General features: G+C 47.5%; 1 protein-coding gene across 1 annotated transcript in view; it reads left to right on the forward strand.

Moving 5' to 3' along the window:
* The window catches only part of tshz3b (teashirt zinc finger homeobox 3b), a 36,937-nt gene extending 23,853 nt beyond the window's left edge, over positions 1 to 13,084 (forward strand). Inside the window, exon 3 of the mRNA XM_014175571.3 lies at positions 8,246 to 13,084. Coding sequence (XP_014031046.1) covers positions 8,246 to 11,628 — 3,383 coding nt within the window. The 3' untranslated portion in view covers positions 11,629 to 13,084. The remainder of the gene's footprint in view (positions 1 to 8,245) is intronic.
* The last annotated feature ends 1,669 nt before the right edge of the window (positions 13,085 to 14,753 follow it).

Consider the following 14,753-nt stretch of genomic DNA (forward strand, 5'->3'; position numbering starts at 1 on the left):
CAGAGAGGGGGAGGCAGGACAGTACAGGGAAGGATAGAGCAGGGAGGGACTCAAGGAGATACCAGAGGGACTCACGGAGATACCAGAGGGACTCACGGAGATACCAGAGGGACTCAAGGCGATATCGATGAGAGATGGTGGTAATTATTTATCCTGCTCAGCCCTGGTTGGACCAGCAGTCCCCCATCCCTCCCTCCCTCCCTCCCTCCCTCCCTCCCTCCCTCCCTCCCCTTGGGAACGGATGACTGTGACCTCTGGTTGCCCTGTGCTTTAGGAATGTGACTGCTCAAAGTGGTGCACATCTGAATAACAAAGGGAAGCTGGCGGACAATTTGCTTGAGATCATCGTCTCTGCTTGATAATAGTGTGTGTGCTGTCTGTTAGTGGGCCGTTTGAGACCGTGCTGGAAGTGATGCGGGCGCACAGCATATAACCCCCCCCCCCAGCCCACATCTAAATGTCAGGGGGCGATTCCATTGGCCGCCGTCTCATGTAAGGCGCATCAGAGTGCGGCATAGTAATGGATGTTTAGGGAGTCAATTATCATAACCCCCTGGCTAGATAGACTAATATACACAGGCAGTTTGTATGGATATGAAGAGGTCCTTTTTTTTTAGTATTGATGTTTAATATAGTATAATCACATTCTCTGTGAACCACTATGCCTGTGCTATGGGTGTGCCAGACACGGTCTCTGTCAGATACTGTCTAAGCATTTTGAAGTAAGTCTATTCTAGTTGCGGCTGAGGGAGTGTGTGCGAGACAGAAAGAAACGATTATGTTTGTTGTATTTCTGTGCTCAACTACCCAACATGCCTATTTTATTTGTTCCTTTATTTTATTTTTTATTTAAGATTTATTTAACTAGGCAAGTCATGCGATGGGACGGATGTGACGGGATGGACACCGACAGAGAAAAACAGTTGTTCTAATGATTCGTGCCTCCTCTACAGTTTGCCAGCATTTCATACAACAGAATTCACACAGAAACCAGGTCTCTCTCAGTCATTCAGGCCAACTGGGGAAATGTTGACCGTGTCTCTGCCTTTTGTAAACTTCACGGTGAGATTGTCTCTCAGAGGGAAGTCCGTTCAGAGCTGCGTGGCGTGTCGGAGGACCTGTCTGAATGGGGTCATTTTGAGCCTGTGTGTAATTTTGAGGAACACGGCTCTCCACGCCACTTCTCAATGTGTCGGACAGTCTGGGATTCGCTACAAAACTACTCCTGTGGTTTGATGTGGTTTTAGTAGTGTTTAAAGAAAGACAGGACTCTCGTCGTGGTTAGGTAATCCAGAATAAGTACAAATCAAATATAGTAGGGGGATTTGTCAGTGGCGTTGTTTCGATTAACACTGCGTGGCGTGGTCTCGACTAACACTGCGTGGCGTGGCCTCCACTAACACTGTGTGGCCTCCACTAACACTGCGTGGCGTGGCCTCGACTAACACTGCGTGGCCTCCACTAACACTGCGTGGCGTGGCCTCCACTAACACTGCATGGCCTCCACTAACACTGCGTGGCGTGGCCTCGACTAACACTGCGTGGCGTGGCCTCCACTAACACTGCGTGGCGTGGCCTCCACTAACACTGCGTGGCGTGGCCTCCACTAACACTGCGTGGCGTGGCCTCCATTAACACTGCGTGGCCTCCACTAACACTGCGTGGCGTGGTCTCGACTAACACTGCGTGGCCTCCACTAACACTGCGTGGCGTGGCCTCCACTAACACTGCGTGGCGTGGCCTCCACTAACACTGCGTGGCGTGGCCTCCACTAACACTGCGTGGCCTCCACTAACACTGCGTGGCGTGGCCTCGACTAACACTGCGTGGCCTCCACTAACACTGCGTGGCCTCCACTAACACTGCGTGGCGTGGCCTCGACTAACACTGCGTGGCCTCCACTAACACTGCGTGGCGTGGCCTCGACTAACACTGCGTGGCCTCCACTAACACTGCGTGGCGTGGCCTCCACTAACACTGCGTGGCGTGGCCTCCACTAACACTGCGTGGCGTGGCCTCCACTAACACTGCGTGGCGTGGCCTCCACTAACACTGCGTGGCGTGGCCTCCACTAACACTGCGTGGCGTGGCCTCCACTAACACTGCGTTTATTACTGAACGTCCCAGCACCATGCTTCTCCGCTGGTCTGTGAACGCCGAGCAAAGCAAATCAAATCAAACTGTGTTTGCCACGTGCGCCGAATACAACGGGTGTAGACCTTACCGTGAAATGCTTACTTACAATCCCTTAACCAACAATGCAGTTCAAGAGAAAGATTTTAAGCAAATATTTACTAAATAAACTAAAGTAAGAAATTCAATAATGTAACACAATAATGAGGCTATATACAGGGGGTACCGGTACCGAGTCAAAGTGCGGGGGTACAGGTCATTTGTACATTAAACGTTACCGTTTAAGAAAACAACCTGAAGTTAAGGTTTATTTCATTTCTAGATGGAGAAGCCTTGTTTTATTTCTCCAGCGCATAGATAGGAAGGGCTGGGAGAGGAGGATGTCTCCTATTTGTTCTGTTGAGAACGCGTCAGTGGCGTGTCAAGGCGCGGAGATGGGCTGGGGAAGCACCCTGGCGAAGGGATGGCGACGGCAGGGGGCCAGGCATGTAGGAAGGCACCTGGAGCCGGCGGCACGGCGAGGCACGGTGTGTAAATACGCTGTCAGCCACTCTCCAGCTGAGTGGCATGAGCAGCCGATTAGCCGCGCTCGCACCGGTGTTCATGCATAATCTTACAGTTCCACCGTGCTCCCTCCGCCTCCGCTCCCGCCGACTCCCCGTTACCTAACCTGTTCTATCTCCCCTAATCCACCCTCACTCAGATATACGCTCCCCTCGCCTCATCATCACACAGCCAAGCGCCGGCCGGCCCGCCAGCACAATGCATATGCAAATACTCCACGTAGTAGCTAGGTCGTTTTGCGGTGCTTATGACATGTATCCTCATGTCACCGATTCCTTTGCATTCTATCTCTGTCTCTCTATCTGTCTATCTCTCTCTGTCTCTAAATTTCAATTTAAGGGGCTTTATTGGCATGAGAAACATATGTTTACATTGCCAAAGCAAGTGAAATAGATCATTTAAAAAAAAGTGAAATAAACACTACAATATGAACAGTCCACATTACACTCACAAAAGTTCCAAAAGAATTATGTCATATTATGTCTATATACAGTTCTCTCTCTCTCTCTCTCTCTCTCTCTCTCTCTCTCTCTCTCTCTCTCTCTCTCTCTCTCTCTCTCTCTCTCTCTCTCTCTCTCTCTCTCTCTCTCTCTCTCTCTCTCTCTCTCTCTCTCTCTCTCTCTCTCTCTCTCTCTCTCTCTCTCTCTCTCTCTCTCTCTCTCTCTCTCTCTCTGTGCAACATTGCTATTTTAATCCATCTCAACAGGTCCTGGTGGTCTTGGGCTGTACAGAGATGGCTGGACGGGGTAGGGAGGCTGGTAGCCTTTCCTTTCGGAGGCAACGTTTACTTGTAGCTTTGGAGAGCTGGCTCCATTCGTCAGGCGTCTGGGTCGATGGGGCGTCTCTCTACGATCGATGGCACGCCTCGGCGATCCCTCGCCTCCATTCTCCCTCGCTTCAATCCCTCGTTCCAGCCAGAAATGGCCCCTTACCCACCTCCCTGCCACACACACACACACACACACACACACACACACACACACACACACACACACACACACACACACACACACACACTAGATTAGAACACACACAGCCCGCCCAACCAATTTGTCTGTGCATGTCAAATCGCAATAATTAAGCATTATTGATCTCAGATTCAATTAACTTCATTAACGCGGGTCATGGTAGCGGCGAGTGGCGAGGGAGAGGAGAAGGGGAGGTATAGGATCTCATCTGAGGGGAGGAGAGGGGAGGAGAGGGGAGGGACAGAGACAGGGTCTGGTGCTATCTCATACTCTCCACTACCACACTGGCAGTGTCAGTTTAAGGCTGACTCTGCCTTAAGCTAAATGATAACTTTCTAATGATATAATTTAGCAGATAGGCCTACTGCTGTATTGGAGCTTGCTACCTCCCATTACGAACGTGGGGTTTGGTGCTATATTTAGCATCTTTCATTAGCAACCAACTAGCACTTTCTCTCCCTTTCCACCTTCACCCCGACACAGAAAGGTATTCATGGTCCTGCAGGTTTTTGCTCCTCTTCTCCGTTCTGACCAGGCAGAGTACGTTAACTCGGGGGATATTTGATTGGCTACCGTGATGATTCATTCCTGCTTTTTTACTGAAGTGTCTCTCTCGTCTGATGAAATGTGTCCCGTGGTCTGTCTGAAATTGTCCAAGCATGTGACTACAGACCCCCCCCCCCCCCCCCCCCCCACACACACACACACCAGAGACACACACACACACACACAGTGTGTGTCATACATTCCACAGTTTCACTCCTAAACAGTTCTGTATACATGCTGTAATAGAGTGCCTGTGTGGATGATTTGCCTGTGAAGTGATTATGTAATGATGATGAACTGTATCCTAACAGCATAATTCTTGACTAAAATGAACCCTTAGTGTTTGTATTGACTTGTATACAATCACGTCGACCAGACTTGACCTTTTATGGAAAGAACTTTTTCAGAATAATTTGCTACTGAGTTTTAACAGCAACCAACTGAATGTATCAAATGGTAGGCAAGATTTAGATGTCAGATGGACATAACATGACATATCATGGAAATACATTGGGGGCTCAGAGCTGGATTGTTTGGATATGGAATCCTTTGATACAGATAAATGTGTTATTTTTGATAAGTCAACTAATCGCTGTGCGTTCCGCGGTCCCAATCCCAAAAGCACACGTCTCTCCCCCCATTTTCAAAGAGCCATTCTCAACGGGTCTTCCCTCTTAATATCCCACTGCAAATGAGATCAAACTCTCTTCCTCTCTGCTGCCAATTAATTCAGAGGTTATTTTCACTCGCTCTCCCTTCTTTTCCACCCATCCCGTTCTCTAATTAAAAGAGCACCTGCGTGGCGGAGAGCGTTTGGCTCTGCCTGCACCAGGGCTGAAAGCTCAATATTGGAACACACATCCACGGTCACTTTAGGGGCCCTGTGGCCTGGCGCCGGTCCAGAGGCCTGTGAGATGCTCCCTGTGTGGCCTCAGGTTTTAGGGCTTTCCAAGACCTCCCTCCTTCCTCTCTGCCTGTCTTCCCTCCTACCTCCACATCTATTCCTGTCTTTCTCGCACTCTCTCTACTCTCCATGCCTTAGGCTAAAAGCTGAGGTTTAAGTAGTAAGTTGTGCACTGGGTGCGTGTTGCGTTACATTCCGTCTCCATGTTACTTTAATGCGAGACACACGTAGACAAATACAAACTAAAGGAATCATTCACAAAACCGCCTCGTTCAGTATCTCTTTCATTGTCTTTCTCACGCACGCACACGCACGCACGCACGCACACACACACACACACACACCACACACACACACACAATATTGTTTTTTGTTCTGTCAAGTTCAGGTCAAGGTTAGTGTTTCGGCTGGTTTGTTCACACTTGAGAGGGAGGCAGGAGGTTCAGTAGAAAAATAACTTGGCAGTGGCACAGAGAGAGGCATATTCTTTTTGCCTCACGCTGTATTTTCAGTTGCACATTTTAATGACATTCAAATCAGTGTTGTAATTATATTTTCAGTGAACTATACATTTATATTTAGTGCGGTAGCGAAGGTTTCACTTCAGATTTATTGGCTTTGGTGTTAAAATGACCCTCCCCCCATGCCTTCCTTTCTCCGTGTGTGTTTTAATTACATTTAACAGCTTTATGTCTGGGTTGTATTTTGAGGAAGGAGATTTCACATGGGTGTCTGGCCTCGATGTGAGTGCTGTTCTGACTGCTTCCTGAGCAAATGCATTGTTCTCTTAAACAGCTGTCGTTTTGGCTGATTCAGAACAGATGGCTGTGTGTGTGTGTGTGTGTGTGTGTGTGTGTGTGTGTGTGTGTGTGTGTGTGTGTGTGTGTGTGTGTGTGTGTGTGTGTGTGTGTGTGTGTGTGTGCGCGTGCGTGCGTACGTACGTACGTGCATTGCACGATCAGGGTTGTTGAGGGTTGTTGAGTTGTGTGTGGTATTGGATTACATGTTAAGATATCCCATCTTTTGTTGCTCCGTATTCCAAATGTGCTTTTCTGAGCATTGCTGCATCTGTTCACAAAATGGCAGATGTCCGTTATAGAGGATGATGCATCTAAATGTAAAAGTGTATATTGTCTACTCTGGATATAATAATCGTGTAATCCCTAAGATTTATGTGTACACATTCTTCAGAAATGCTGTATCATTTTAAGTAGACATGCTACCAAAATAATTGGCTGTAAGAACACATTTCCTTCTTATTCAGGTGTTGTTTAACAATGTATTATGTTGTATACATCCTAGACACTAGTATACATAAGGTAACCGATTCCAACTTGCTGCATGCTGATGTGTGAGATTGAACATTAAGCAGCCTGCTTGTTCAGTTGAAAGGCTGCAGACTGCCTGGAGGCACAGCGTTTTTACTGCAGCGCAACGACTGGGAGCTGCTGCGTGTTTCAGTGCATCTGTTTATCCCACGGCATCACACTGCCAAAGGCAACAGAATGAGCCCCCTGACAATGACAGAGATTTTTTTCCCTGTGTCTGGGCTGATGCAGTGCTCACACCTTCAGTACCGCTCCGAGATAGAAGTCAGCAGTAACACTAGTGGAGCGTGTTGTGTGACATGGCTGGCAGGTTCTGGAGGAAGCTACCCAATGTCACCAGGTATAACTGTACCTTTATGAAGAGGCTGTGGCTTTCCCACAAAGCTCATAAGTTTTAGTAAATACTTTCCGTTCTTTTAACTTTTCTAACTTGACTTTTTATCGGAATGAATATAGGAAGGACAGTATAAGAAATAGGTTGTCTTTGCAACGTTGGATAGTCGTTTGTAAAAAAAAAAATACATATATGAATATTGTATATATAAGTGAGTGCTATTTTTTTGCTATAGCATTATAGTGTCCGGTATTAAAGCAGATATATAGGTTTCTTATAGATAATGTTCTGACTGTTGAGATATATTCAAGTGACCTTTAGGAGTTGTTGATGACGATAGAACGTTTGCAACGACACACCATTGTCAGTGTCATTCTTGTCCTTAGTTTACATACCTGGACAATGAATGATGAACTGCTAGGAATCAGGAACGGTCAGGAATGTACAGAATTATCCCAATGTCCTGTCTATCATCTCTGCTTGTCTTCCAGCCCACTATTTTCCGACAGCCTCCATCACAAAATAATATATGTGCGTATGTGTCTGCACAATGATAGAAAGTGCTTTTTTATTTGTATGTTTCCATCTCACTGCAATCCACATTTGATTGTTTTAAACAGGAGGGATTTGAATACAAATTGAAAGCATACTCTCCAGGCTAAACTGTAAATAATAACTAAACTTTCTCATCTTTTGTAATTGAAGTAAATGTGTTTTGTTCTGAGAGATTTGTCATTGGAAACGTACATACATTCATTTTTATTTACGAATAGGCGAGCCTGTGCTGTGTAATGAGTGAAAATGCATGCTTAATTTAAATGGTGAGCGTGTCTGTTAAGAAATGCATTAGAGGCTGAAGAAGAAGCGTAAGACATTTTAATTGACAGACAGGAACTGCTGTCTCGGAGGTTGATACAAGTAATTTATTACTTCAGAAACGAATGCCACCTCCAGAATGTGCTTCATTAATTTCAAATTTAGTTTTAATTTCAAGCTGTTGCCCCTTGAGAAGAATAAGGTGGCAAGTTGTGTTTGAAGAGGCATTTCCTCTCCCTCTTCTCTCTCTGTCTTTCTCATTCTCTGCAGTAAAGAACAAAGGGGGAGGGAGGGAGGGAGGGAGGGAGGGAGGGAGGGAGGGAGGGAGGGAGGGAGGGAGGGAGGGAGGGAGGGAGGGAGGGAGGGAGGGAGGGAGGGAGGGAGGGTGGAACTTTATCCCATTTGGAAAACAATGTAAATGCAACGGGGAAGTTGAAATGGAATTACAGCAACAGTTTATGATGTGAAGTAGTCTCGTCTGTGATTGCTTTGTTTTTCTGATATGGGAAGGACATTCTAGGGCTTTGTATTTCTATCAACTGTCTGATTTGCAAGGCATCGCAAGAATGTCAAATTGGAGATCTTCATCATTAGACATGGTGGTACTGTGGTAATAACAATCCTCTCTCTGTTTCTCTCTCTGTTTCCTCAGCGTATGCCCCTGAGGATGAGAAGGAGGCTGCCCTGTTCGATGAGGACCTGGAGGGGGAGGACTCTGCCGGGGAGGAGGAGCCTGCGGTCAAGTACATGTGCCAAGACAAGGACTTCCTTTTCAATGACCGGCCTGGTTTCCATGACTCCCCCGTGGCCGACTTCTCCGGCCACGAGTTGGACAATGAGTCTCACCTGAGTGAGTCCAGTGACCGCATGTCAGACTTTGAGAGTGCCTCTCTCAAAAATGAGGAGGAGGTCGCGAAGGTGCCCCTAACGTCCTTGTCGCCATCTTCCTCTGTCATGATGGCCACCACCACAGCTACAGCCATGGAGGACGGCGCCACCACCGGGCCAGACAGCCTGGAGCAGATGAAGGCCATCTACACCAGCTTCCTGACCAACTCTTACTGGTCGTCTCTGAACTTCAACCTCACCCAGCCGCCAGCGGTGGAGAAACCACCACGCAGCCACAGCAGCAGCAGCAGTAGCAGTAGCAGCAGTTGTGGCAGCAATGGCAATGGTTACGACTGGCACCAGTCCGCCGTGGCCAAGACCCTCCAGCAGGTCTCTCAGAACCAGAACCGACTCATCCACCCAGCAGCGGAGCAAAACAACCTATTTAGCACCGTGCAGCTCTACCGTCAGAGCACAAAGCTCTACGGCTCCATCTTCACAGGTGCCAGTAAGTTCCGCTGCAAGGACTGCAGTGCTGCCTACGACACGCTGGTGGGGCTGACCGTACACATGAATGAGACAGGCCACTACCGCGATGACAACCACGAGACAGACAGCGACGGCACCAAGCGCTGGTCCAAGCCACGCAAACGATCCCTCCTGGAGATGGAAGGGAAAGAGGATGCTCAGAAGGTCCTGAAGTGTATGTACTGTGGACATTCCTTTGAGTCTCTGCAGGACCTCAGTGTCCACATGATTAAGACAAAACACTACCAGAAAGTGCCTCTGAAGGAGCCAGTGACTCCTGTGGCAGCCAAGATCATCTCCTCCGCGCGGAAGAGAGCCCCCATCGAGCTCGACCTCCCCAGCTCCCCAGACTCCAACGGGGGCACCCCCAAACCCTCCCTAAATGACCATAATGACCCCCTACATAAGGCATCCAACCCCTACATCACCCCAAACAACCGTTACGGCCACCAGAATGGAGCCAGCTATGCATGGCAGTTCGAGTCCAGGAAGTCCCAGATCCTGAAATGCATGGAATGTGGCAGCTCCCACGATACACTTCAGGAGCTAACAGCACATATGATGGTGACCGGTCACTTCATCAAGGTCACAAACTCTGCCATTAAGAAAGGCAAGCCCATCATGGAGTCTCCCCCACCGCCCGTCCCCACCATCTCTGCCGGTGAGGAGAAATTCCAGTCTGTGCCACTGGCAGCCACAGCATTCTCCCCACCTCCTCCACCCATACCTCCTCCCTCTAGTATTTCCCCTGCCATGGCTGTGGAGATTAAGAAGGAGGAGAAGGAAGAGGAATGTATGAAGGAAACCACTAACAGCAGCAAAGACAAGAAGACCGGAGATGACGAGACAGAGGAGAAATTCGATATCTCCTCCAAATACTCTTACTTAACAGAGGAGGATCTGGAGGAGAGCCCTAAGGGAGGGTTTGACATCCTCAAGTCCTTGGAGAACACAGTGACATCAGCCATCAACAAAGCACAGAACGGTGCTCCCAGCTGGGGGGGCTACCCCAGCATCCATGCTGCATACCAGCTCCCCAACATCATGAAGCTCTCACTGGCCAACTCAGGGAAGAGCTCAGCTCTGAAGTACATGTTCCCCGGAGGAGAGATCCTGTCCCAAAACGCCAAAAACCAACCTCTGATCTCCCCTCCCAGCCGTCAGACCTCTCCGCTCCCCAAAAACAACTTCCACGCCATGGAGGAGCTGGTGAAGAAGGTGACTGAGAAAGTAGCCAAGGTGGAGGAGAAGATGCGGGAGCCGAATGTAAGGGCGTCCCCACTGAGACGAACCACACCCTCCCCCTGCAGCAGCGAGGCTGGGGAGTCAGCCAGAGGGGAGTCCCCTAAAGAGAGGAGAGGCTCTAAAACCCCAGAGAGCATCGGAGGAGGCAGCCACAAAGACTGTAACGGTGACACCAATATGAAGGAGTCGCTGGAGAATGGAATGGAGTCGGCTGTCAAATCCCCCATCTCTGCCTTGTGTGGCAGCACAGCCATTATTACAGACCACCCGCCAGAGCAGCCCTTCGTCAATCCTCTAAGTGCGCTTCAGTCCGTGATGAACGTCCACCTGGGTAAAGCAGCCAAGCCTGCTCTGCCGTCCCTGGACCCCATGAGCATGCTCTTCAAGATGAGCAACAGCCTGGCAGAGAAGGCCGCGGTCGCCGCTTCCACCCCAGCTCATACCAAAAAAAACAATGAGCACTTGGACCGCTACTTTTACCACGTCAACAACGACCAGCCAATAGACCTGACCAAAGGCAAGAACGAAAAGAGTAGCTCCCTGGGTTCAGCTGCCCTGTCGTCATCCACATCAACACCCTCCTCTGTCTCCCCCTCCTCCACAGCCACCATGGCCAAGGCCTCGTCTGCTGTGGCTTCATTCATGTCCAACTCCCCGCTGCGTGAGAACGCCCTGTCTGACATATCAGACATGCTGAGAAACCTGACAGAGAGTCAAGCCTCCAAGTCCTCCACGCCCAACAGCCTGTCGGAAAGGTCTGACATCGAGGGTTCCACTCAAGAGGAGCTAGAGGAGATCTCTCCAGCCCAGAAACGCAAGGGCCGGCAGTCCAACTGGAACCCCCAGCACCTGCACATCCTACAGGCACAGTTCGCTGCCAGCCTCCGGCAGACTGGCGATGGGAAGTACGTGATGTCAGACCTGAGCCCCCAGGAGAGGATGCACATCTCCCGTTTCACAGGCCTCTCCATGACGACCATCAGCCACTGGCTGGCCAACGTCAAGTACCAGCTGAGGAGAACCGGAGGGACGAAGTTCTTAAAAAACCTGGACTCAGGCCACCCAGTGTTCTTCTGCAGCGACTGTGCTTCTCAGATTCGTTCCCCCTCCACCTACGTCAGCCACTTGGAGTCTCACCTGGGCTTCAGACTCAGAGACCTGGCAAAACTGTCTGGAGAACAGCTTGTCAGCCAGATCTCACGTCACACCAAAAGCCTGTCCGAAAAACTGCTCTCCAACCACTCCAACTCTCACTCACACGCCCACTCCCCGTCTCCCTCCCCTGACGAGGACGGTAGCAGCACCTCGTATCAGTGCAAGCTCTGCAACCGGACTTTTGCAAGCAAGCACGCGGTCAAGCTCCACCTGAGCAAGACCCATGGGAAATCCCCAGAGGACCACCTTATGTATGTGTGTGAGCTAGAGAAACAGTAGCACTAAGCTGTGGACATGCTGCGCTCTCTCTCTCTCATGTTCTCTCACGTTCTCTCTTGGTCTATCTTTAGCCTTTCACAGACATTTCTTTCAAAAAAGGACTAAAACTATTAAGTGATGAAACTGCACAACGATGCCATAGAACTACTGTTTAGTTTCGGCACGTGGTTTCTGATTATCTTTAAGGTAGACTCACTCTGGCCCAAGAAGCTTTTGTTTGTTTATGCTCTCCTTTTTGCTGTTGTCACTGATGAAACATATGAAGGTTAAACAATATTTTAAAATGAAGTGGTATGCATTTGAAGGTTGTGTAAATTGGATTTGATTTCTTTATATTTTGGCATCATTGAGATGCGATAAGCTGCATGCATAAATTCAACAGTTTAGTTAAACATTTGGTAACTAAATCTGGTGCACTTTTCTTTTTTTTTCTCTCTCTTTCGCTCTCTTTTTGTTAATGTGACCTTTATGTGCTGGGGTCAGCATCTGAAATTTAACCCTCTGAGTACGGCCAAGCACTTCTACCCGAATGATCCAGAACCCTTATCAAAACAAACTATTTTAGATTGGAATTGACCAAGCTGTTGTGTGGTTTGTAAGCTGCACAATGAAAGTAATATATGTCCCTGTCCAACAACCAATCTCTAAAGATGCATTGTATGTGATGCAAAATCTAAAACTGAAGTCATTTACTTTGTTTAATCAGGGGCCTCTATGAATTCAGGTCTGTGTAAAAATGTATATAAAAACATATATACTAATTCCTGTCTAAATTATGCATCATTTTTATATTTTTAATTTAAGAGGAGTATGACTATCTACTGGTGCACAATATATGAAGACATTAATGAAATTGTTTTGCACAATAGTTTTATAAATATGTTATTTAATCAAATGATATGAAAATAAGAGGAACAAAATTACCCAGAAATCTTTTATTTCCACCTCGTGCTCAAAGGGTTAAACCTCTAGTACAAGACAAGTACATGTGCCGGTATTTGAACATTAAAATATAAAGGTTGTACAAAAGATGTTACTTTATGAAGTAATGAAGAATTCCACATGTAACCTCTTATTTATAAGCACTCTTGGTTGTTGTTTCATATCGTAGAATGCCTTTGGATTGGTATTTTCTTTTTTTTTTCTGTCTAATTACTCTCCCACAATTCCGCACTGCAGCTTTATCTTTTTGGGATATGAAAGGTAACCATGGTTACCTCACCTCTGATTGACAGTTCTGCTACATTCTTGGCAGTACATTTGCTAAAGTAACTGACAGCTGCCAGTGTACAGAAATATTAGGTGTAAAATATTGGCATGTAAACAGCACAGACACTGTTATGCATTCTGTGCCGTGTTTTTTTGTTGTTGTTGTTGACAATGAAGCACCCATTATATGACTTCCTATAACCTTTTTTTTCTACTGCAGCATTAAAGGAAACAGTTTTTGCAATAACACTGTGTGCCGTGGCTCACGATTATGTAGGTGCTGGGAGTTTTCTAATGAGCACATTAAAATGAAATTGTTTCTGGCAGTGATGACTTCTAGACGAGTTTACGGTGATTGGCAGGGCCCTGCAGAATATGAACGCTGTCACACCATCATCCTGTGTGTTTCCACAAAGCTCTGCCTGGAGCGGGAATAGCCTGTGGGCCATATCAGGGGCCACTATGGGGAGCCTCAGAGACAGACACCACCCAAACACTATAGTGGTGGCACTATAACATGTCCATCAAGTGTGTGTGTCAGTCATACATTCCTCTCCATTTGAATGTGTTGGTCTACATAGGAAAAGGGAAATCGAAACCACATACTGAATATTGAACAACAGGTAACTCCTAGCTGTGTGATATGCCCGTCCCCCTCCGTCTCGTTGACTGGATGTAGAAGATAATAGCATAAACCCTGGCACTAGCTGTCTCATCTTCACCATTTCATTCCCTGCTATGTAATTAACCCAGACTTCCATTTTGTGTGTACAGTAGATCAACAACAACAAAAAGAGGGGAGACCGTTGTTTAGGCCTCATGGAGGATGACAACAATGCTGCAATGATGAGCTCATGGCTTTGAAGTCCTATTCTATAAGCAACAGCAATTAAATGCAGTCTATCACTACAGTTAGTTAGTTGGTTACATTGCCTCTCCGTGAATCAGGACATTCGCACACAATAGAGGAGGTAGAGACGGAGGGATGGAGAATTGTTTCTCAACTGTTTCTCTTTTGTCCTTCTGGTCTGTTCTCTTCTTTGAGCTGCTGAATATGTTTTGCGTCAGGTCTTGTCACCAAAACCACCTCACAGATAAACTCCTACACACAGTTATAGACCAACATCCACACACACACACACACACACACACACACACACACACCCTTCAGCAGCCAGGTAGAGGGACTTCATCCGTGGTGACAAGGTGCCGCTGTATGTGAAAATGTCAGCCTTCACAGCCGTGCCTGACGTCTGGCGCTGTATTTAAGGCTCTCATTAGTCGCAAAGAAAATACGCGTGAAATTGAAGTGTAAGAAAAGCATTTTCTCTCCCCTCTCACATCCAGGGAGCGCAGAGTAGGCTGGCCTTATTAAGGTTCAAAACAGGCGTGCAGGAGACAATGTGTAGCCAGAAGTCGCACACACACACACACACACACACACACTCACACTTATTCACTATCTATTCCCCACAATCCCTCAGACTACAGGCTTCATCTCTCCAGATAGATGTGTGGATGTACTCAGTTTAAAAGGAATATCAAAACCACAAATGGTCATGTGTGCAGGATTTTGGATAAATGTACTTTTTGCATGGTGTGAGTGCGGTGCCAAAATATGAAAAGGAAATATCCATGCAATATCCATGCACTGGCTCAAATATGCTATGGAGACTAGCATATTACTTATGTTTTGGATATGTACCTTTGTGCTTGCACATTACTGCGCCATTGTACCCAACACAATGTAAACGTTGACATCCTCCTGGGAGGAGCGTACAGTACAACACAGCCGATGTGCAACTTTAAGCCGCTCAGACTTGATCCTTAATGTAGCGAGGTGTACCACAGATTCAGATAGCTTTATCAGGCATAATGTAATACGCCCTCAGTGGATCCACACTGCACAATGGATC

The sequence above is a fragment of the Salmo salar genome, chromosome 26 (assembly GCF_965601325.2).
Source record: "Salmo salar chromosome 26, fSalSal1, whole genome shotgun sequence".
Taxonomy (NCBI): domain Eukaryota; kingdom Metazoa; phylum Chordata; class Actinopteri; order Salmoniformes; family Salmonidae; genus Salmo; species Salmo salar.